The sequence below is a fragment of the Psammomys obesus genome, unplaced genomic scaffold, assembly GCF_907164565.1.
Source record: "Psammomys obesus unplaced genomic scaffold, mPsaObe1.curated_primary_1811, whole genome shotgun sequence".
NCBI classification, from domain to species: domain Eukaryota; kingdom Metazoa; phylum Chordata; class Mammalia; order Rodentia; family Muridae; genus Psammomys; species Psammomys obesus.
The window spans coordinates 12,563,748-12,587,753 of record NW_026596088.1 but is presented as its reverse complement, the minus strand read 5'-3'; the positions used below and the strand labels follow the sequence as shown (position 1 = coordinate 12,587,753).

The 24,006-nt window shown below is 43.6% G+C and overlaps 1 protein-coding gene across 2 annotated transcripts; it reads left to right on the top strand.

Moving 5' to 3' along the window:
• The first annotated feature begins 17,008 nt into the window (after positions 1 to 17,008).
• LOC129691393 (calcitonin gene-related peptide 2-like) lies at positions 17,009 to 22,874 on the top strand. Of its 2 annotated transcripts, XM_055627518.1 has the most exons (7): positions 17,009 to 17,131; positions 18,171 to 18,418; positions 19,485 to 19,580; positions 19,827 to 19,964; positions 21,261 to 21,329; positions 21,553 to 21,712; positions 22,450 to 22,874. In XM_055627518.1, the coding sequence occupies exons 3-6, from the start codon at positions 19,492 to 19,494 to the stop codon at positions 21,710 to 21,712; spliced, it is 456 nt and encodes a 151-aa protein (XP_055483493.1). In that variant the 5' UTR covers positions 17,009 to 17,131; positions 18,171 to 18,418; positions 19,485 to 19,491; the 3' UTR covers positions 22,450 to 22,874. The 2 variants fall into 2 exon arrangements, with proteins under 2 accessions (XP_055483493.1, XP_055483494.1); XM_055627519.1 differs by lacking the exon at positions 21,261 to 21,329.
• Positions 22,875 to 24,006: the final 1,132 nt, after the last annotated feature.

Genomic DNA, 24,006 nt, shown 5'->3' with positions numbered 1-24,006 from the left:
ACATAAAGAAGAAAGTTAAGAATGACCGAAACTGCCAAGAAGTCTGGAAAACAGTCAAGACATCAAACCCAAGAATCCATGGCATAAAAGAAGGAGGTGAGATAAGGTCAAATTAGATTTACACAATAAACTCAGTGAAATTATAATTGAGAATTTCCCAAACCTAAAAAAAGGAATAGACATTTAGACTCAGGAAGCATTTAGTCCCCAAACAGACATGAACAGAGAACCTGTCCACAGCATGACATAGTCAGGCATCTACAAACAGTGCAAAGAGACATCACTGAACTCTGTAAGGGAGCATGCCAACTCACACACTGAGGTGGGAACATCAGCACAGCATCACTTCTGTCACCAACAACAGAGGAGTCTGTTTTAAACTAAAAGTAACTGGCAACCAAGATTGTGATTCTCAACAAAGTTGTCTGTTAAAATTGATGAAGGAATAAGAGTAGTTTAAGAAAAGCACAAATTAAAATAATTCATGACAACTAACCCGGAAGTACAGAAAATTCTTTGTGGAATTCTATACATAGAAGAAAAAGAAATAAGAATTAATTTCTAGAATTAATCAAGCAAGGAGTTGGTACTTGAAAAAAAAAAAAAACAACTAACATTTGACAAATCCCTAGTCAAACTCACCAAGAGAATGAGAAAAGAGCCACATTAATAAAATTAAAGCTGAAAATAGAATTGTTATTACAGATCTCCATGAAATATAAATGAGAAGGTGATGCTTTGGAAACTTCTTTCAACAAGTTGAAAATTTAGGAAAAAAAATGGGTAAACCATGTATGATTACCAAAATTAAATCCAGAAGATATAAACAGTTTAAACAGACCTATGACAAGCAGTGACTTTGATGCAGTAATTAAAAGCCTCCAGATAAAGAAAAACCCCACCAGATAGATTTAACTGACTTCTACCAAACTTTTACGGAAGATCTGATACCAACACTTCTCAAAGAAAGGTAAGAGACATTATCAAACTCATCCTACCAAGCCCTATCACTATTACTTTGATACCAAAGCCAGTTAAAGATACAATAAAAAAGGAGAAAACTACAAACGAGTTTTCCTGATGAACAGAAATGAAAATATTCTTAGTGAAATACTTGCAAACCACAACAAACATGGTGGTGCAGACCTTTTAGCTCTCAGGAGGTAGAGACAGGAGGGTCTCTCACAAGTTTGATGCCAGCCTATCTAATGAGTTCCAGGTCAGCCAGGGATATATAATGAACCCTGTTTAAAAGAAAACAGCAATAATGCTGACAACCAAAGTTAATAACGCGTTAAGATTAATCATGCATGGGGACTAGAGAGTTGGCTTAAGGGTTTTCAGAGCACTTGCTTCTTTTCCAAAGGGCAAGAGTTCAGTCCTACTACGCATACTGGCTGGCTCAAAACCACCTGTAACTTTAGTTCTAGGGAACAAGATGCCCTGTTTTGGCTTTTATGGGCACTTCATTCTGTGCTTACACAAACACACACACATACATACATGCACGCACACATGCATGCATGCACACATGGGAATCAGGAAAACCTAGGCCTCTTAAGGAATACCATACATGACAACCAGTTGGTTTCATCCCAGGTATGCAAGGTGGTTTGTTATATGCAAATCAATAAATGAAATATACCATGCTTACAGTAAGGACAGAAACCACATGAACATCTTAGGTAGGCACTGAAAGATATTTCACAAATTAAACATGCCCTCATATTTACAGATGAGGCAGGGACTTATTATGATTCAGTTCTGGGATCAGTAAACAGATCCAAAGTTTGGAAAAGTAAGCAACTTTTCCTGCCACTGAAACAGACTTTTTTTAAAAAATTAAATTGTGTAACACTGGATTAGTCAGGGTTATCTAGAGGAAGAGTATAAATAGGCATATATATGATGAAAATGGATTTATTCAATTGTCTTATGTGATGGGGGCTCTGGAATCCAACAGTGGCTATCTGCATATTAGATAGGCTAAATTCTTGTTAGCTGCTCAGTCCATAAGGCTGGATGCCCTAGCAGCCCCAATTGGGTGCCCAGGTCCTGAAAGCTTCCTGGGTTGTTGCTGGTCTTTAGTCCATGCGGGAAGACCAAAGAAGTTGGGTTCTGACATCACTGAAGGATGGTGGCAGTTGTGGCATCAAGATGCAGTCATCAGCAAGGACCGAAACAGTGGGTAGGCCAAGCATGCCTGTTTTTCCTTTGGGCTACTCAGGCTGCTGCTGAAAAGTGCTTCCTACTCTGAGGGAAGGTCTCTTCTACTCAGTTAGTCCTTCCTGGCAATGCCTTCACAGTCCCACCCACAGGCATGTCTCTCAGTTGATGCCAGATCCGGTCAAGCCAACCATCGGCATTAACCATCACAAATACCTGTTTCAGGGGCTTGCTTTGAACAGTAAAGTAAGTGAGGAACATTTCAAAATGCCTGGTGTGCAATAGGATGTGGATGTTTGTGGAAAGGGTAAAACTTGCAACTGATATGTGGAAACAGTCTGACATGTCAGGTCTCTCGCAGGTTCCTGCAGATTCATGTGAGGTAGGGTCTCCTTGGTGGATTTCTGCAGAGCTGGTGATTTACAGTGTGAAGCCCCTGAGAGTGGCTAAAAGAGACTCTCAGGAATTATATCCACCACAGGAATTTTAGTATGCTGTATGTTGCCCCAAACCTATTTAGTGTGGGTTAGAGATGCTGTGTCATCAATCTGAATATAAATATGTGCCTTTTTACAAAAACCCTGGAGACAAATTACAAATCATGACCTGTGAATGAACCCAGAACATTTATGATTCCTCTTGGACAAGTTCCAAGATGCCATTAAAGAGTCTTGCATTTACTCACTGGTGGATTTAAGCACAACTATGTCCTAACTTACCATGCCAGAGAATAGTGATTAAGGATTGATCTGCTTGTTCCATATAGGCTAGCAAAAAAACACTGAAATCACTCAGAGAGGTTAGGCATACCAATGAATGTAATACTACTGCAAATGATGTTTATCTTAGTCTACTTGGGCTGTATAACAAAATATTCTAGTAGGCAACCTAATTACAGAAATTGGTTTTTAGTGAATCCTGAAATTAAGAAGTCAAGATGCTGGGAGGCTAAGTCCCATTCTGGGCCTCTTCTCTAGACTTGTAGGCATACATCATGCTGCTGTGGACTCACATACCCACTGTTTGCATCAGGGCACAGGGAGAGTTCTGATGTCTTTTCTTCTTATAAGAATACATAAGTCTCTTTATCATGGGTGTTTCCCTCATCATTGCTCCTAAACCTACTTATTTCCAAGGGCTCCATTTTCACATACCACCGTATAAGCAGTTAGGGTTTCAATGTATAAATGAGGATGAGGATCTAAAAATTAAACCCAAAGCAGCATTCAGAGTATCAAAAGACATGGGGAAGTGCCTTGTTCATTCCTTTATTACAGAAAGAGTTGATTTTCTCATGAAATCATCATTCTCTTCTCCAAAACATACCTAATTTAATGTAAAGACAAGCTGAGCATTGGGCTCCAAGAATTATTTTATAATTTATCCTGTTACTCACATGCAAACTACTCATTACCAAATACTGTGATTTTGAATGAAAAATTGCTCTTCATTTTAGTCAGAACAGAGACTATAAGTGTGAAGCCAGAAGATGTTTGTAAAGACTGTATATGAAAACCCTATGATGCAATAATCACGGGGGGGGGGTTGTTTTTGTTTGTTGGTTGGTTGGTTGATTGTTTTTTTTTTTAATCTCACACTACATATTAGATATCCATGGAATTTTCTCAGCACCAGCTCATTTAGCACATCCATGGTTTGCTTTTCCAGCTATGCCATTTTGAATATTTCTATTCTGCAAACTAAACTTTGTTGCAGGTAGAGTGCTGTAATTCTTCATAGTAGAATGGAACACACCAACATGATCTTTTAACTTTCCACGGACCTTTGTCTGTGGAACAGCTGTCTCTATGAATATTTCATTGGCGAGTGTTTATGCCTAACACTCATATTTTCCTTGACTCTTATTAACAACTGCATCACCCTCATACTGAGTTGCTATGCTTATTGGCTTTTCTGTTATCAGATGCCATTTTCTATTTGCTCTACAATCATATAGATTAACACACAGAAGTTATCTCTAACTAGAAACAACAACTCTGTGCTGCTTATGTGTTACATTTGATGTCACAATAATAGTGATTCATCAAATAGAGGAATAGAAAAGTACACAAAGTCCACTAGAATTTAGGACTATATCCACCAAATGACAAAAACTGGGGGACTCTAAATGTCCTCAAATATCTAGATGTTGACTAGAACTCTAAGTCTTAGTTTGCTTACTCCCTTCCTGGATTTGTCAGGTAAAGGTCTTTCTGAGACCAACCAACGTGCCTGATGGCTAATGACTCTTCTTTTAGGTACTGGATTTCTCTGGGTCCTTACAAATATTTGCTGAATGTGTTGTTCAAAACTATATCCAAATAATTGATCTATGTGCTCACAGAGCCTGTGACACATCACTTTCCTGCTTGGAGCAAATAAGCCACGATCCTTTAGTTGTTTGTAACTTAATATGCTGTCCTTGCAGTCCACTTGTCTACTTTCAGGGGCTGTGGACATAACTAACTAGAAGGATGCTCTCCTAGGATGTGTAAGGCTCTGAACTTGATCCCCAAACTGCAAACACCCAGGATATCTACTTTTTGTCGGCCAGGATTCCTTGAGTCCCATAACAGAACATAAAGCTGTAGGAACAATACACACAAATCCTTTAAGAGGGTCACTGTGAGATTTACCTCTTATTAGTAAGAATTAATACAACTGAAAACAATCAGTTTGCCCTCATTCAGGTTATTTATTAGCACTATTTGAAAATATTTTCTTAAATTTTTATTTTAAAAAAACTATGCAAAAAACATTAAAAATGTTTAGTACCTGCTAAGGTACTTAGTAAACTATGTACCAAATGTTTATCCATGCACCATCACACATGTGGAGTACTTACCCGAGGTGTATATAGAGTTACACAGGCATATACCAAGTACTTAGTTTGCATTGCTATTATTATGTCATTAAAATGACTCCATCACAAAGAAGCTGTCTTCCCCGGGAAAGAGTACACCAAACTGTCAGCTACCTGTTCCACGTGTTACATGTATGATACATTTTCAAGTTCAGGGTCAAGGCTGCTTTATTGGTAATCAGAAGAGCTGAGATTTGTGGTGGAATTGGGAACAAAATCTTATAAAACACAAACAACTTTCTGATTGCATATGTGTGTTAGCTAAAATTCAGCCACGAGGCCTTCAGTCCTTAGGGTCACTTGGCTTTGGGGGTGGGGGAGTTGAATTATTTAATGATTACAAAAAACTCATTCTGTCTCTTTCTTGTAGTTCCTTTTTGCCCCCCTTCAGTTGTGAATCTGATGTGATAGACTTGTCCAATAAAGGCAACATATTGCTTTCCTTCCCTTCCCTTCTTCCTTACCTCCTCTCTTTCTCTTCTTGTGCAGAGACTTCATGTAGAACCTAGTGCATGCCAGCAGACTGCTTTACTATGGAGTTCCATGCATGTCTGGTAGCAGTTTCTTTTTTTGTAACACTCTGCCCCTACCTTCAGGTCTGCAAACTGTCATGGTCATTGACTAATTGCCAGCTGTTCAGCTACCGCTGGGCTCTTGAAGCTTCTCCCTGTAGACCACTGATTGCAATAATCACAACTAGGAACCAGCAGCACAGGATCTTGTCGGGGCTCAAATTAGGGCATTTTCTTCCTTGCCTATGACTGAATACTTAGTCCAAATTTTCCATGTTTGTCTTCTCTGATTAGCTGCCTTTCTCTTAACTACCATTAGGCCATAACTCTAAAATTCTCCTTTTAACCCCTCCATATGGGGGGGGGCAATTTCAGTTTCTAATTCCCTTAATTTTTTGTTTGGTTGTTGTAGTGAGTTCTATAATCTGTTACTTGAGATGCTTCAGTTTCAAGTGGATCCTTGCCTTGCAGATTTCTGATCCTGTGTTTCTAACAGGGCTGACTACTTTTGAAACTAAACATCTGAAACAATATCCTCTCTGACATTAGACTGGACACCCCAGCTTTCTTTTGCCAATTTCTGAATTTAAATTGGTTTCCTAGATTGTTCTGCAGAGTTTCCCTTAACCTAAAGGTTTCAGTGGAGGTCTACCAGGATTATAAAACAAAAACAAAATAATTATACTCACTATATAGGAAGTCTTGTGATCATGGGATGGGACAGATGTTTTAGGAGGAAAAAAGGCCATTCAGCATGTCTGAGTAGAGCTTTGCTTATGTCATTGATCTGCAGAATTGGCCCCAGCCGGCTGTTTAGAACAAGGCAATTTGTATATACAGCAACTCTCCATCTTTCATTTTCAAAAAGGATTTATTTTTATCCCTAAAATATCCTTCAATTTACTTATCTAAGGAGTCCTACTTCCCTGGCAGCTTTCCTCTGGCTACATTCATTGGAAACCTCTCTGAACACCTCTGCTTGGCTGACAATCTCTGTTCAACTGACAGCATCTAAGAGATGAGCTCTCTGGAAATAAGTGGAGGAATCTCTTAGGTATACCACAAACTCCTTTTTGAAAACAGCCTTGTCTAACCACTTACCACTTTTTTCCAAGTACTCAACAAAGAGAAAGAGCTTTATGAAAATCTCCTTTTGTGTTTTTCTTTTCAGAGTCCCAAACCATTTCTATCTGAGATATAGGGGTTGTTTTGGGTGGCACCACAGCTTAGCAATGTTTCCCTTGCACAGAAAGGTCCTGTCTTAATGTCCAGAGTAAGAGGTCTGTAGAAATGTGCGTACAATGTAAAAGGTTTTCATGTTGCAGTATGAATGATGACAGCGTTTTTAATTGAGAAGAGTGTTGCTGTGCATAAGCCAAGAGCTTCTTTCTACAGCTGTTAGGAACCATTTCCTCTAAGTTTCATCCGGCAAGTCCATCATCAGGTGAGTGTCTCCTGGGCTGCCTGCCAGTTCTTGGAGGGCTGAAACATTTGCCTGGGCTCTGGCTGCTCACCCCACAGTGCTCTCTGAACAGAGTCAGCCGGAGTGACTCACATAGAACACTGTTACCTCATTTTTGTCCAATTCCATTGTGTGGGCTGAAGGTTGATTTTAGCTGGAAGAAGAAAGTAGGGATCAGAGATGAAGTGACTAATTGAGGATCTCAATAAGGAAACAACACATGAGAACATCGGAGGTCTTGAAAAAGAAAGGTAAGGTCAAGGCTGTGCCCTCTGCTGGACTTTGCCACATGGTGCTTGTGAGTCACAGGCTACACTGGGGCAGGCACGGTGAGTCCAAGGGGGCTGCGGCAAGGATGTGAAGATGTTTGAGTAAACAACCTGCAATGAGATCTCATGTGGCTGTCATTCACATTGCAGTGTGAAACTTTTACTCTATGTTTATACTTCTACAAAGTTGTATCCTAGAAGAGTAAGAATGGCATTTGTGTTTGCTGAATAGAAAGCAGCAACCTTTAGAAGTCCCTTTACTGAGTGGCTATCCTGATGCGAGCCTAGTCCATATGCAAGCTAGAGCCTGCCATTACCACACAAATAAGACTCGACTCCAACCTTTCATGCTTTAAAGCCTAGACTCTAGCTTCTGTGTGCTGTCTTTGGTCCTGCCTTTTCACTCAGAGGAAACTCACTTATGTGTTTCCATCCGTCTTCAGATGTTATCAACAGACCTTTGTGCTGGGCACTGTTCTGGGTCATGAGAAGGATACTCAAGAAGGGAGGAACAAACTACCTGTCAGGAATAACACTGAAGACTGTTAAGTCCAGGAAAGGAAATAGTTTGCTCTCATGAAGCTATTGAAGAAAATTCTTTAGTTTCAGTAAAGGTCTTTTTTTAGGTTTCTGACAATGATTTCTAAGTTGACAACTGAGCTTCATTGACCAGTGATTAACTGCAGACAGCGAAAGAGTGCTTGTGGTGCCATGCATATTATAGAAGAGGAGAACCACAAGTGAGAGCTCTTTAGGGCTAGGCCATTGAGCAAGTACAAAGGCTCTGGGGCCAGAAAAGACTTGGTGGATGAGTTGAAGTACCCACAAAGCAAGAGTGGGTTTATGGATGAAGGGAGACTGAAATAACAGGAGTGTACAGATGGACAAGGACAGTGGAACTTTTGGATCTGCCAGTGGTACAAATAATGACACAGGGACTTTTTAATATGTTAAAGCTTAGGCGTTTTAGCTGGGCAGATTCCCAGCCAGATTTCTAGCTTAACCTAACTAATCCTGGCACTATGTCCCACCATGTTGCCAGCTCTACCTGTCTGCTCCTGTTCACGTTCGTCCATTCACCTCTGTGTCCTGCTGGCAAATTTCCCACCTTTGCTTTTTTTTTCTCCCAGAGAACTCTCTCTGTCCCGGAAGTTTCACCCTCTACTTCCTACCCAGCAAGTGAGAAAGGACAAATGTTTACAAAATGTAAGACAAGTGATAGGCCATAGAACAACAATCCTGTTAACAGTCTAGTGCTTTGCTCTCTTTAGGTTTAGCAATCAACAATAGAATATGCAGAGACACACCTCACACAATGAACCCCAATAGACAGGAGCTGGAGCATACAGGTTCTAAAAGCTAGAAGAAAGTATATTTTATCTTAATTATGTGGAAAATTGTCAAAATGGATGTGACTCAATAAATTTTTTTTCAATGATCCCCCTGAGAGTTATATGGACAAACGAAGTAGTCAAAGCCAGGACACTAGTTAGGAAATTACTGGAGTTGAATATGCAGAAGCTGATGGTGGCTGTGGAGGTTTGGATAAGAATTGCTCTCATAGGCTCATATGTTTGAATGCTTGGTCATCAGGGAGTGGCACTATCTGAGATGGATTAGAATGATTAGGAGGTGTGGCCTTGATAGAAGACGTTTGTCACTGGGGGGGGGGGGGCTTTGAAGTTTAAAAAGTCCATGCCAAGCTCAGTCTGTCTGTCTTTCTCTCTCCCCCCAACCCTCCACAGATCAGGATGTAGTGCTCAGCTACTGCCTGCATGCCACCATCCTTCCAACCATGATGATAATTGGACTAAACCTCTGAAGTTTTAAGAAAGCCTGAAGTTAATCACTTTCGTTCATAAGAGTTGCCTTGGACATGGTTTTGTTCCACAGTAATAGAACAGTGGCTTAGTCTGGGTCCCAAGTAGAGATGAGAAAAAATAGGAATTTGAAATATGTTTGGGGGAGAAGAATAGAGTTATTAAGGTCTCGTAATTGAGGTAGATAGTTTGGAGAAGGAAATATCAGTGGTGTTTATGCTGAGATGGGTAGATGTCAGGAACAAATTTGGATAGAAAAAAAATAATTTTTTTTAGCATATATTTAGAGATAATCATTAGATGTCCAAGTGAAGCAGCATGTTCAACACACATCCGAAAGTATCTCATAAACCTTTTTAGGAAGACTAGAAAATTAAAACATGATTTACCATGGCTCTTCTTTTATTCCAGCCAGAGTCCTGGATAAAACTGTAGGATCTTATAATCCGAGGCATTCCTGAAGGAGGAAGTGATCATTTGATTATGGCAGTTATACCACAGGAGGCTAGAGGTTCTGTGTGTGTACCTAAGAGTTACTGAGGGTTAAAATTGCTCTGGATGACTAGCACACGACTTCCTATTGGAGCATTTTCATAATGAGGCTGGTTTCTCCTGAATGCATTATTCCTGGCTATATAGCTTCCAAACCTGATTCCTGTAAGGAATCTGCCACTTCTGTAGTTTGAATGTGTCCCACACAAGATTCAGGGCTTGTCATTGAAATGGTTTTAAAAGATAGAGTCACTGAGAGATGATTAGGTCATGACGGCTTTTTAAAAATTAGATTTATGTCATGTGTGTGTTCATATATGTATGTGTACCTTGGTGAGAGGTCAGAGGACAACCTATAAGATCTTTCCTTTTATCCTATGGGTCCCGGAAGTTGAACTTAGGTTATCAGGCTTGAAGGCAGGTGCCTTACTTAGCCATGTCACTGGCTCAGAGAAGGCTCCTTCTTTATTAGCAGGTTTATTTTTCTTGAAAGTGAGGCTTTACCCAATGGTCAGTTAGGTAGCCTTTATTCCTCTGCCATCTGATGACTTAGTATTACGAGCCTCTCCAGCCTTGATCAAGGCTCAGAAATGTGACCATTTTTGCTTCTTTTTAAATTTTTTTTTAAACTTCCCATTTTTCCTATTTTGACAAAGTAGCACAACTAGAGTAAAATATCACCCAATACCTTATATACACTCTTGTATATATTTAAATTAGTTTAGAAGATTTTGTTATGCTCAACTAAGGATCCAGAATAATACAATGTTAAATGTATTATGAAACGTATTATGAATGGTTATACATGTATGTACAGTGACCATCTATTATTTTAGTAGTACTTGTGAAAAGTTAATTTTAACTCAAAGGGGAAAAAAAACCCTCAATTTTAACCCAAACAAGGTAACCCATTAAAGAATATACACATTAAACAAACTCATTATGTTTATCTTTCTTGGCTAAAGGACAACTTCTAAAATGGTAGTTTTCATAAATAGGGTCTAATAAGAAATAATAGATTGATTTATGAATGCTGCTAAATTAAGATTGGCATTCTGTCTTACTTAGCTTTCTATTGCTGTGATAAGATATCATTCCCAAAGCAACTTATAGGAGAGCTTATCTGGGGCTACAGTTGGTGTCTGTGACCATCATGATGGGAGCATGGCAGCAGGCATGGCACTGGAACAGTAGCTGAGAACTTGCATCCTGATACACAAGCATTTGGCAGAGAGAGCTAACTGGGCATGGCATGGGTCTTTTGGAACCTCAAAGCCATTCTTATTTAAAGGACCACAGATACCTACCCTGATTAAGTATGTGAACAGTATGTCCTTTCTTTTTTCTCCTAGAACCAAAGGCCTCTGTGTAGGTTTGGTTTACTGTTGTGAGAAAAATAGAAGGCCTTGATGTTTCTATGTATTTGATTGCTGATCAAAGAGGAACTGACGGGAACTGGGTCTAGGATTAAAAGGCCATTGAAAGACCTTGACACTAAGGGAGAAGCCACAGCAGCCTGTCATAAGCCTAGTGTCTCATATTTCACAGTTTATTGTGAATGGGAGCTTAATCCTGCCTATCTGTAGTGTGAGCTTGTCATGGCAGATACATTGTTTGGTATTATGAGCCATGGAAGACTGCCAGTGTTTTCAATTGCCACGTGCATCATAACTCATCCTGAAAGCACCCAAACTACCTGCCTGGGGATTTTTCTCTGGTCATGGAAGGTTGGCCACGTAGAACAGTTAAATATGCTGGGATAGGCATTAGTAGGTAAGTAATTTACTCCATGGGTGGAGCAAATCTGAGACATGCTTTTTACTGTGGCCCACGGGATTTTCTGGGGATTAAGCACCCATTTCCTATAGCAGTAATCTGCTCCTTACTGCCCTTTAATGTCTGCCTTCTCTTTCTCACTTCCTCATAAATCTTACTGGTGCAACTTCCCATGCAAATGGTTTACCTCTGAATTCTTGACTCAGGGTTTGCATTTGGAGAAATGCAAAGCAAGACAATAATTTACATTTATACAGTACTTGCTGTTTGCGTGTACACTATTATAGGGACTTTATATCTTATTTGATGCCCATGTCAGCCTTATAAAACAGGCAATATCATTATCCCTGTTTTATAAAGGAAGATCAGGAATTACAAAAAGTTTTCAATGATTTGGTTATTTGCTAATAAATGTGGGAGGCAGACTTTGACTACCAGGTAATCTCACTGTGTGATCTGAGTAGTTAACTCTCTGCTGTCCATTAAGCTCACCACCAGCTACATGCCACTACTTACTTTTAACTTCACTAAAACTATATAAAAGAAAAAATTTAGCCCCTCAGTTGTACTAGCTATGTGGTAAAGAGTGACACATGACTAGTGGCTACTGGGATTGGATTCAGGAAGTTCTAAAAAGCACTATTATAAAGGTGCTCTTTAGCTCACAGCTTGTACAATACTTTTGCTCCTGTCTATGGGTCTTGACTGGGTTCATTTTCTCTGCCAGTTAAAGAATTAAAAGGCAGGAAGTCTCTTGAGCCCAACAGGTAGCAGAAGAGAGAGCTGGAACCCAGAAGACAGGAGCAGATGTAATCAGCAGTTGAAGGAAGGCTTTTATGTGGGTGAAGAAACTCATATATACAGTAGGCACACACATACACACACACACACACACACACACACACACACCCCTCTTCAAAGCAGAGGAAGGACAGGGACTTGGGAAGCTGAAATTCAGTCTTTTCTCAAGGGCAGGGGATTTTTAAGTCTCTGAAGCGTCTTCTTCCCCTAATTTAGGGCTTGTCAGTTTGAAGAAAGATAGGATGGCTGGTTGGCCTGCAATTGTTGTGTAGGCTTGTCTTGAGTAGGCCTTGAACTTGTGCCAGGTCATCAGTTGGAGACCTACTAGTAGGAGGAAAAACAAACAAACAAACCATAAAGCCTTTGCTTTAAATTCCAGGCTTTTGCCTCAAGTAGGGAGGTTAAGGAAGAAGCTGACCACCTTGGAAGTTTATCTTTGATTTCTAGCCACAGCTCCTCTCCCTCTCTAACTGCCTACTAGGGATTCTGTCTAACTACTGTCAAGACTCAAAAACACCATTCTGAGATTTTCTGGAGAATGAATACCTAGAAGTGATGAGGCAGGAGTTCCACAGCAGGCAGTCAAAGGTAGGTGAGGGGTAAATAGGCTAGCTCACTGGGGTCAGGACATAGCACTCTCTGAGGAATGTTCCTTTGGTGGTGCCTAGGAATCATCCAGAGAACATTAAGAAAAAACTGCCCATCCATGAGGGCCTTTACAAAGCATCCCTCAATTTGAAGTGTGTTTCAGCAACCCTGGGAATTTACCTTGACAAAAGCTCCCAGTATCTGAGAACATTGATGATTTTACTGTAACTAGTATGACAAGGAAGTTTAAGGACCAGTATTTTTACCTTCTTTGCCTTGTGGAATGGCTCTGTAAGATCAGAAAGAGAGGGAGAAGTCACATTGGGTCCTGTGAGTCTGAGCCAAGAAAAAACTTTAATCATCTCAGAGGAACTAACCTGAGTAATTCCTGACGTCACTCACCTCTCAGAGTGACCAGCCTGGGTCTGCGCCACTGTGCTTTGCTCATTCTCTGGCAGACAGAGAGAAATCTAAAAATATTCTCCAGAAGGGACTTCTGTTAGTTTGATGGTGACATCTTTATTTCTCTGGGCGTGGGGAGAGGCCTGTGACGAACAATAAGAATCAGCGGAAGTAGAGTGCACCTTTTACCAGTGGGCTAGTCTTTTCACCTAAGACTACAATATGAAGAGAAAAACATTGTGAAGATGTATGCCCTTGCTGTAAATCCCGTGCAGTGAGGGAAGACATGAAAAGAAAAAAGAAAAAGAAAAAAGCTCAGGACTTGAAGCAGTGGCCTCTTTGTTGGCAGTTACACAGTGGAGAGTAATTGCAGGCCTGGGGATGGGGTGGGGGTGGGGGATGGGCCGAGGGTGCACAGTTAAGACTCTAGGTTTGTCTCAAGTCTCCTGGGTCCTAGAAATGACTGAAGGGTTACCATAACAAGTGGGGGACTCCTGCTCCCTTTTGTTTACTTTGGGGCTTACTCCTTATAATGACCTCCACCCTGCTGCTCCACACAAGAAGTTGGAGGACTTCTCTTAAACAGTGATAAAGAAACCCCCGAACAGAGCACTTCCAACAACTGGGAGTTTAAGGTTTTACCCCATAACACGTCAAAGTCGCCATCTGGTAACTCTAAATGGAAGTCCATGTACGAACAATTCTCCTTCCCTCACAGTTTAGGACTTCACTGTCCCCTCTTACATATGAGTCAGCAGAGAAGAGGGACTAGAAATGCAGGGATCACCCCTAACAAAGAAAGAACAAACAATCTATTTTCCTTACTGTCAGAGAGCCAGGGCAAGCTGAACCTGTGTTGTTTGTTTTATTTGGGGTTTTGGGGGATGGGTAGGTTTTTGTAAGCCTATAAAAAGGAATATTAAGAGATGAATTCAGGCTCTTGAAAATCAAAACTATGATTAAAATAATTTAAAAACCTGAAATACCCTCCAAAGTTAGGAGAGACAAGCAGGAAGGCAGATGGACAGACAGACAGACAGACACAAACACACACACACACACAGAGAGAGAGAGAGAGAGAGAGAGAGAGAGAGAGAGAATTATTAAAGAAAATGTCCTACTGAAGGGCAGAAACTTCAGATTGCATGTATTTCCTGAGTATTCAGACAATAAATGAAAACAGAGCTCACCAAGGCACCCCATAATGACACTTAGCGCACCAGTTGAGGAGAGGGTCTGGAGGTCATTGATCCTGTGACAGCAACAAAAGGGAAATAGAAACAGATTAGGCCTAGAAGATAGTAGAGAATAGTTTTTAGATGAGCAGTGAAAATGATTGCTGTTCTAGAATTCTTCCCCAAGAGCCACTGGTAATCCATAGTAGTGAACAAGCTCCATCAAAGTGAAGGTGTAAATTGATGAAGGGCAGATAGGATCCAAAGAAAAGATATAAACAAGGCAGGGAAAGAACTGGGCAAATGGGAAGAGGGACAGGCCAAGTCAGTGCAACCAGACTAGACTGTCTGGCAGTATATTGATGTGGTGTCAATAATGCATTTCTCAAACACCCATTTGACACAGGGATTATTGCTAGGGTAGGATTGTTTTATTTGGGAAATTGAGGGTATATAGACAGGAGTTTTTCTTGTATTCACTATGAATTCCTGTATCTAAGACAATGCCCTGTATATTGTAGGTCCTTAACAAATGTACATTGACTGAAGGAAACCTGATATGCATTACTAGTTCAGATACTAGGTAAGATACTGGTTATTCTTCCTGTTGCCATGACAAAAAGCAACTTAAGAGAGGAGGTTTGTTCTGGCTTGGATTTTGATGGGAGTTCTCCATCATGGAGAGGCAGGCATGGCGGCTTCAGGCAGCTAGTCACATAGCATCCAGTCAGGAAGCAGAGAGAGGTGGACGTTCTTTGTGTGCTGTGCTGGCTTTCTGCTCTCTTTGAGGACTGGAGAACCAGCTTTGAAATGGTGCAACCACATTGGAGGTGGGCTTTTTCTCTCCAACTACCCTGATCTAGAAAAATCCCTCACAGACATGTCGAGGCATTTTATTTCATGGTGATTCTAAATGCCATCAAGTTGACAGCAGAGACTAACCATCACAAATACACTTCCAAAACTTCTGAAGCCAGGCGGCACAAACTCGTATCTCACTAAGAATTCAAAAGAGGCTTTTGCAAAGGTTAAAACTAATTGCGAAATATTTAAGTGGAGCATCAAAATATGGAAGAGTTTTTTTTTTTTTTTAAGCCAGATATTGTTCCTAGGAAGGTATTCTTTATGCTAGTTAGGTTGGTGGGAGACAGCTTGAAGCTTGAGCTGGTTCCAGGGAAATCAAGATGCAATTTCCTCCATTTAGAAAGCTAATTACCTTATTGACTTTTCTTCTTGTTCATTCACTAATATAATTCCAAGCTGGGTTGAGAGAAAATGCCTTGTTTTGCTTTTCAAGCTGGTGGACTCTGGCATTCCATTCCGGAAAGTTTCACCAGTACACCCATTCCTCTGATTAAATGAAAAGTGGCCGTCTTTGGATCCGGAATGTGTGCTTCCCCATAATGTCTCTAAATTGGGTCTATGGCCCAGTTTAATTTGGCTGTGAATTCATTATCTGATTTTAGGCTAATAACCTCTAGAAGTGTTCGCTGTTTCACTCTTTCTAACCTCACCAGTTTGTTCTGTATATACTATACACCATTGACTGGGTAAGGAAAGGAAAGAAAAAACCAGGTCAAATAATTCTAAGTGCATAGAGGTAAAATAACAAGTCCTGTGGATCCCCCAAGAAGATAACCAGCTTGCTGAACAGGTTTTAATTATTTTTGTTGGCAGTCAGGGATGTTGGATGCCTTTACAGAAACTACGGCATACATAGTCCACCCTAGTTAGTCAGTGCCAGGCTGGGGCTGTGCTGAACATGTGAGTAGCCGAGGACTGCACTTCCGCCTGCCCTCTGTCTGTCTTAGGACTTCTCAAGAGTCCTGGTGTGGCAGACCCTGCTTTTGGATATTTGTGGCCTCCCAGTGTCTAATCTCAACTGTTCTATCTTCCTGAAAGAAAGATTTTGGGGGGCTTATCAGGAGACCAATCTGGATTCCTGATATATCCCTCTTTTTTCCTGCTTCCTTATGTTAGTGATGACTGGGCCAGGCTGGAGAGCTGGGGCTGGGGGTTTTTTCATCCAGTCTCTCCCTTCAATGATGGCCAAGTGCCTGTGGAGCATGATGTGGCCTCTGGAATTACTGTACCACAGCTTTGTCAGACCCCAAAGACAATGACAGTAGTATGGGAACCAGTGGTGCAGGATGCTCCCACCTCAGTCACCTCTCCACCTCTCCACAGCCACTCTCGGGGCCCAAAACCCAGAAGAGGGACACAGATGTCACCCTATTCTTTGCAGGACTTTTGGAGAGAAGGTCATCAAATGAGGGCCACACCCGTTATTCTCTCTCCATCCAGAAGCAAATTCAGCCATCTGGACGCAGAAGAAGAAAATCCTTGAGAGAGCATTGGTGGGATGCCCTGCATGGCATTCGTTACAGTGACATCCTTTTGCCCCTGCTGGGGGCAACTTTGCTCTGTATCTAGGTTCACCACTGTGTTCCTCTGGGAGCTGCCTTCCATTCATCCTTCCTCACTGCATTGCTCACGAGGATTGGAGGCTGGGGTGGGGTGGGGGGAGTTTCCCAGTCTGGGCTTTTTCCTGAGGGAGGGTGGTGTCACCGGTCCTTGTTCCACCAACTAGGGCATGAGACAGAGATGACTCAGAGCACCTGGGCAAACCGTACCCTGAGTTCCTTTCTGATTGCCGGAAACTGAGCACCAGGCATGGCCCTCCGCCCTCCGAAAGCCTCAGGCATAGTTCTTCCCACACGCTGTAATCCCCAGCACTTAGTTGGGCACCAGGGGAGTCCTTGGGCAGCAATCGAGCAATGGAGGGGGAACACCTAAGCTTTGGGGGTGAGTGCCAGTTCACTTTCGAGTAACTTCGGGGCCCAGAGGTATCTTCTCCCCACACCTGGGAACAGGGAGAATGTGCAAATGTGAACTCACAAAACAGCCTGGGGAACCGGAGACAGACGCTGGGTCCCTTTGCTTGGGCGTGCATTTGTTGATGTGCATGGTCGAGGCAGAGTGGCCACGCGTCTGTTCCGGTGTGGACGCAATTCATGCCTGTTTCTGAGAGCAGAAACAAGAGGTTGTTTTTGGCCAGAGCTCAGCTGATTTGTGTTAGTGCGAGCGGATGCACAGCTTCCTCCTGAAGCATTCCTCGTGGCTGTGTGAATGTCAAAGGCACCTGCGGTTCTGAAGCTTGAACTTAGGGATGCTTTCACCCGCAGCTAAGCGAGTGCGAAAGACCCTCTCTGGCCCCTGGGCTGTCACGCCTGCTCGGGTGGTGGTGTAGGATCCGGGTTCAGCCCTCAAGCTACGCAGAGTTCGGCGGTGGAGATGAGGGGGAGGAGAAGGGAGCGGAGACCCAGGCAGTGGTAGCTCCCGCCCAGCGGCTCTGCAAACCCTCCAGGGGCGCAGGGAAGTGCGGGAACCTAAACTGCGCAGCGTGGGATGGGATCCCGGATTCTGTTAGCGGATGCAAAAACCACAGTGCAGGATTTGGACGGTCTGGTGCGGGAGGAGAACGTTCAGTCACCTGTGCAGTCTGTTCGCCTGCTCCCCAATAGTCTCCAGGTGAGCGATGCCAAGGACTGCTAGAGTGCCGGTTGGGAGGCAGACATGCTAGAAGTACCCTAATGGATCCTTCTGGTGACACTCATCTTCCTGGCTGTATCTAGTGAAATCCTCTTAGAACCCAGGACTGCTCACCCTGCCTGAGAGCCCGGCCATGAGGTATAGGCACCCATTGGAATGGGCAGCAAAAGGTTGTAGGCTCTAGGCCAGACATTAAAGAGGTTGTGACGCCAAACTCTCCCTGGTTTGCTCACACGTTCTGGACGAATCCACCCTGGCTGTTTCCTTACCCCGCCCCCACCCCCATCCTCAGCAATGACCTCAAAGACAAGAGAGTGGACAGCTGCTTCGCTCCTGCAGGAGTATAGATCGCTTCAGCTATAAAAACTGTGAAAGCTCGGTCAGAGCTCTGATTGGTGGAGAGATCTACTGCGGACGCCCCCCCTCCCCCCAGATCAGACAATAAGAGACCAGAGCTCCTGGGGACAAGGCGTCTACAGCCCGGTGTGTTCTTCTCGAGTAGACACTTCGCTGTCGGCCGTGCCGCGCTCGGGTTACCAGGTGAGAGACTAACTTCTCAACTCATTCAGCTCACTCTCCATTAGTTTGTCTCCTTTTTATTTTATTTTTTATTTTTGATACGTTTCACACTGTAGTCCAGGTCGGTCTGGAACTAACTATACAGCTCAGATTGGTCCTGAGGATGTAGATCACAGCCGCAAAGCCACCACACCCAGCTCTACTTGGTTCCCTTTGCTGGCCAGGTTCTTCATCATTCTCCATCCATTTCCACCTTCCTTCCGCCGGTGCTCTAGTCAGGAAGTGGGGTCCTGACGTTTTCTCTTAACTAGCGTGAGTGCGACCATAGAGCACACCTTTATGGCTACAGGGCAGTGTTGGAAGCTGGGGACCCCCACTTTGGGGTGTCGTGGCTCCTCTTTGGGGGCAGGTGGTCTGGCTGCACTCTAACCAGTTTTGAGATGGGAGTTTCTTGGTTCCGAAGTTGGGGAGCGCCTGTCTGTTCTCCTAGCTGTTTCCAGCTTTTAAGATCCCGGGGTCATCAGCAAGCATCTGGTCACCAGCATACACACGGGAGGGGAGGGGTCCAGCACCAGCTGCTAAACTGCACTTCTGCCATTCTGAGTCAGTTAACCTGGGACTCAAAAAAAAAAAAAAAATCTCCCAACTCTGCAGATGGAGAAAGAGGTTAGTTCCACGCCACTTTTCCAGCCGCCCCAGAGCAACCGTTCAGAAAAGGTCCTGAAAATTTCAGCCTGGGAGAAGTCCAGAGCAGGGAGACAGCAAGACCACTTCAGAGAACTGTGTGGTTCTTGTTTTCTTTACAGATGAAAGCAAAAGGGCACGCCGCCGGGCAGGTGTGAGCTGCTTCAGGCTGAGTGCCTGTAGCTCCTCCCACTTGTGGTTAGAACAAGCTAACCACATCTACCCTCCCCCACCTGTTTCCGCTCTATCCAGCCACTCGCTACACTGTGTCTTGAGGTCCCCAATAGTCCTCTGGCAAACAAAGGAACAGTGGTAGAGGAGGTGAAGGAAAAGTTAGCAGGGGCAGGACTAGAACCATAGTCTACAGTCCCTGTGCATTTGGACCACTCTTCTCTTTTTACAGAGACACCATGGGCTTCTGGAAGTTCTTTCCCTGTCTGGCTCTCAGCAGCATATGGGTCCTGTGCCTGGTCAGCAGCCTCCAGGCGTCACCTTTCAGGTAAATTAGCCTGAATCAGGAATGCAGCTTGGCACCTCTCCTGCTGCCCCTGGGGTGGGTCAACTCTGTGGCTCTGTAGCCCCCACATAGTTATTGGTAAATCAGCGCCCTCATGTGGGCACTGGCCTCACGACCTGACCACAAAGCCCCTAGGCAAAAAGCAGGGTCTGGGAAGCTTGGCCGCTTATCTGGGGGGGAGAAAGGCAGAGACTCAGAATCTGCGCTGGGTTTGCTATACCTCCACAGGTCAGCTCTGGAGAGCAGCCTAGACCTGGCTACCCTCAGCAAAGAGGAAAAACACCTGCTGGCCACACTGCTGCAGAACTATGAGCAGATGAAGGCCAGAAAGCTGGTACAGAAGGAGCAGGAGGCTGAGGGCTCCAGGTAAGGCCCCGCCTCTCCTGGCCCCATATATTCAAGAGGACCTATTCCAGAGAGGTAGAGAGACACTGGCCAGCAGTGCGAGGGGCTGAGCTAACTGTCCCAGTCTCCAGACAGACGTTCCAGTGCCACCAGAGAGACTCAAACTGGTTACACACATTAAAATGTTTTCTTCTGAAAATTCTTGGGAAAGGAAGTGAGCTGTAGACTCACTTACTGTGGGACTTGGACTTGTGCTGATGGTGCCACATCGCTGCACTGGCTGACGTAGGACAGGTAAGCGTGATGCCAGAGGATGGGCTAGAGTATCAGGAAGTTTTCACAGCCTTCAGCATTTATTGTTCTTTCAGCTGGCAAGGGGCCATCATTTCACACTTGCAAGGGGGAGGTTGTAAGGGTGGGAGGGGCCTGAGACAGGTAGAACAGTGTCTGAAGTAGGTCTGGAGCATCTGTAGAGGGTACCTGTTGTTACAGGGTCAGCTGCCTGTGTGCCCCCAGCCTGGAAACAGACCAGCCCTGGCCTGGCTCCAGCACTACCCAAGGAAAAGCATGTAACCTGCATCCACCCTGAGAAACGCCCTGCCAAGCGTGAAAGATTGAACAGCACACGGAATGGCAGGGTTACCCCTTCCCCAGCCCTTCCCCATGCTGCCCTGGCCTACTGCAACTCCAAGCCTTCCCAATAGAGTTTCTAGTCCCCCCGCCGGGTTTAACCTGCTGACTGTCTGGCATGACTTTTCCCTGCAGTCTGGGAATCTAAATACATGAGTTCTGGGCATGAAGGTGCAGGATCTGAACAACTTTCCTGCCTTGTCTGGCATGGATTTCAGGCCTGAAACACCGACAAGAAGAGAACTCAGCAGGTTGCCCATTGCTTTCAGCTTGAGTGGTCCCGGGGTGCCACCCCAGCTCTTCCGAGTCCTTCCTTTTTCCTCTGTTTTTCCTATCTTTGAAGCTGTTGCATGTGCACCCCTCCCTGATTGTTCCACAAGCTGGCAATAGCAGGGTTAGAGTGACTGAGGATGTCAGTGACTAGGGAGAGAACCAAAGTCATAGATCACAGTTGAGGTAAGAGACAGTGAGAGAACCTTCTGGAGCCCTTAGGTTCATCTCCTGCCCTGAACAGTGAAATAAGCATACCCCTCACATCTCACTTAATTTTTTTTTTTAGTAGAATCAGAGTTGTAGGGATCATTGCTTCAGGCAACATGTGAAACTTGTAAGTGGCCAGGGCCTAGGAAATAGCCTTAGCTTCAGGGGAGCTAGGCACGGGGCATGATGGGCACCTCTGTGATGCAGCTACCGCAACAAGCGGCAGGCAGGTACTTCTGAGACGAAGCTGCAGATCCTGCTCTTAGCCTCAAAAAGGTAAGATGGATTTTTTTTTTTAATTTGGTGATGGTTTGGGGAAGAGTTTCTGGCAAAGACTCTGGTCACTTCCCTGAAAAGCTTTGATAAATGCACTTAGGAGAAGCACTTACTGCTAGGTGGCGTGTTGGAGGGATGAGGTGCTCCCTCTGGACTTCCCGGAGGGGTGGGAACACCCCAGCCTTCACTGACGAGACTTCTCCCCTTCCCTCCTGAATCTCAGCAACACTGCCCAGAAGAGATCTTGCAACACTGCCACCTGTGTGACCCATCGGCTGGCAGGCTTGCTGAGCAGATCGGGAGGTGTGGTGAAGGAGAACTTCGTGCCCACCGATGTGGGATCCAAAGCCTTTGGCCGGCGCCGCAGGGACCTTCAGGCCTGAGTAACCAATGGTCCCAGGAAGAAGGGATCGGGGAAGGGAGGATTTGGGAGCTAAGATTCACATTAGGAAGCCCACTGGCAGTGGTATGGCCTTCAGGTCCTTTATCTTTAATACTAGACTTCTTCCTGAGATAGTGAGTCCCTTCTCGAACTGAATTTGAAAAATATAATCGAAATGGCAGGAAAGACTGCAAAGAAGCAGTGCCTTGTTTCTGAGAATAACATGGAAAAGAAATGCTATATGGATTTGGAAAGTGAGGGGCCTGCAAACCTTACCCAGTGCCATGCCCCGCAAATGAGCCCAGCTTTTGCAGGGCTCTGCTCTTGGTCGACGCTCCACAGCGCAGATCAAAAGGCTATGAGCGCATTACTAACAGTACCTTTTGTATCTTTTCTGTTTTTGAGTCAGCCTCAAGGAGCCCAGGCTAGTTTCCAGCTCAGTATGTAGAGGCTGGCTTTGAATTCTGACTCCCCCCGCCCCACCCCCAACTTCCAAGTGCTGAAGTGGCAGGGTCTCCAGGACCTATCAGCACTTCCCATACTAATAGGGTCAGTGTTATAAGCCTCCTCACCCTCCATATTCAGAATTCAGGGATGCTGCACTGTTATCCATGACTGTGCTTACTTACATGTGTGTATCCTTCTTCTTTCCCTTACTTTTATTCCTTTCCTCTCACCCACCCTCTTCTTTTGTCTTTTTTCCTTCTCCCTTTCTCTTCTTGTTTCTCTTCACCTCAGGTTACATAGAGCTGAACTCACCACACCTATTAATGTTTATTAAAAACAACCTGGTGAGAAGACCCCGTGGACAATGCATACGCTTGCATCCTAACAGATTCCTGAGAAAAGCACCGTTGTTTCTTGAGAGCAAAGAAACCGGGTATAAATGAGTTAATTCTGTGTTTGTTTGTATCAGTCTTATACTGAGTCTGTGGCTAGTCAATGTGATGGCGTCTCCCACTGGCTTTCCTAGCAGCAAACCACAGAGGTTCCCCAAGAGCCATCTAGCTGATGGTGGCAGCCTTGTTGAACCTTAGGGAGATGTCAAATCACTGCCTCTTACAGCCACTGGGAACTCATGGTAGAGGAAGTGCTATGCCTTGATGTCTCAGAACATGATTGTATATTTATTTAAGGAAATGTCAAAATTGTACCATTTGTGAACTTCATCAAGATTAAAACATATTTTGGATACATTTGTTTTGAAGTTGGTGGTGGTCCAGTTCAACTTTTCTTCCTATGTAATAGTAGTAATAGTAATAATAATAATAATAATAATAATAATAATAATAATAATAAACACTCTTGAGTGTTTAGTATTATTCAGTGTTCTAAAAAATTGTTACACACCTATGATGAATTGACTTAATCATCAAGGCCAAGTCATAAGAAGATACTCACATTTGAGGAGAAAAAGGCAAGGAGAGGTGAGACTTAGGGTCACATTAATAAACTGTGGTAGATCTGTGATGGTTTCCAAGCACACAGTACAAGCCACCAAATCTGATGTTTTTCACAATGGCCTCTGACATTTTCCAGGGACCCATTCTTTGGCCTTCCTGCCTGACATGGTAGACCCTTACATTTTGAAGATACATAAAGAAATTCTTAAGCATCTAATGTGCTAATATAGTATAATGAAGTCTTTTGTGCCCCTTACTTGGTTTCAAGGAAAACCAGTAGCAGCGTTGCTACTCTACAGCCTATCTCTTCTTCCACTCAGAGTATTGCTGGATCAGCACATCTGTAAGGATTTACCATGCATTTCTAAGTGGAAAGATGTTGAACATAACCAAGTCCTATTTTAAAAAAAAAAGATTTATTTGTTATTTATACAACATTCTGCCTGCACACCAGATCTTACTATAGATGGTTGTGAGTCACCATGTGGTTCCTGGGAATGGAGCTCAGGCCCTTTGGAAGAACAGCGAGTGTTCTTAACCTCTGAGCCATCTCTCCAGCCCCCATCCAAGTCCTATTTAACAAGGAAAATGAGTACATTCATTATTTCTTAATTCTTTACTCTGACACATGCAGTAATGGTTTAACCTTCCCCGGTGTTTATATATCCACATATAAAATCCTGGCTGATATTGACTATTGCTTCTGGTTCATACCTTAAGGCCCATTTGAGGTAGAGGTTCTTCTCTATCTGTTTACCTCTTGCAGCTCATTGGCAAGAGAGACTAGGTTATATGTGCAATAGTTTCCTCCATTGCTGTGGTGAGGTTGACCTGCAGTTTCTGTGAGTTGGCAGGTAGGCCTAGAGTGATGTGGAGGAAGCTGATGAGCCCA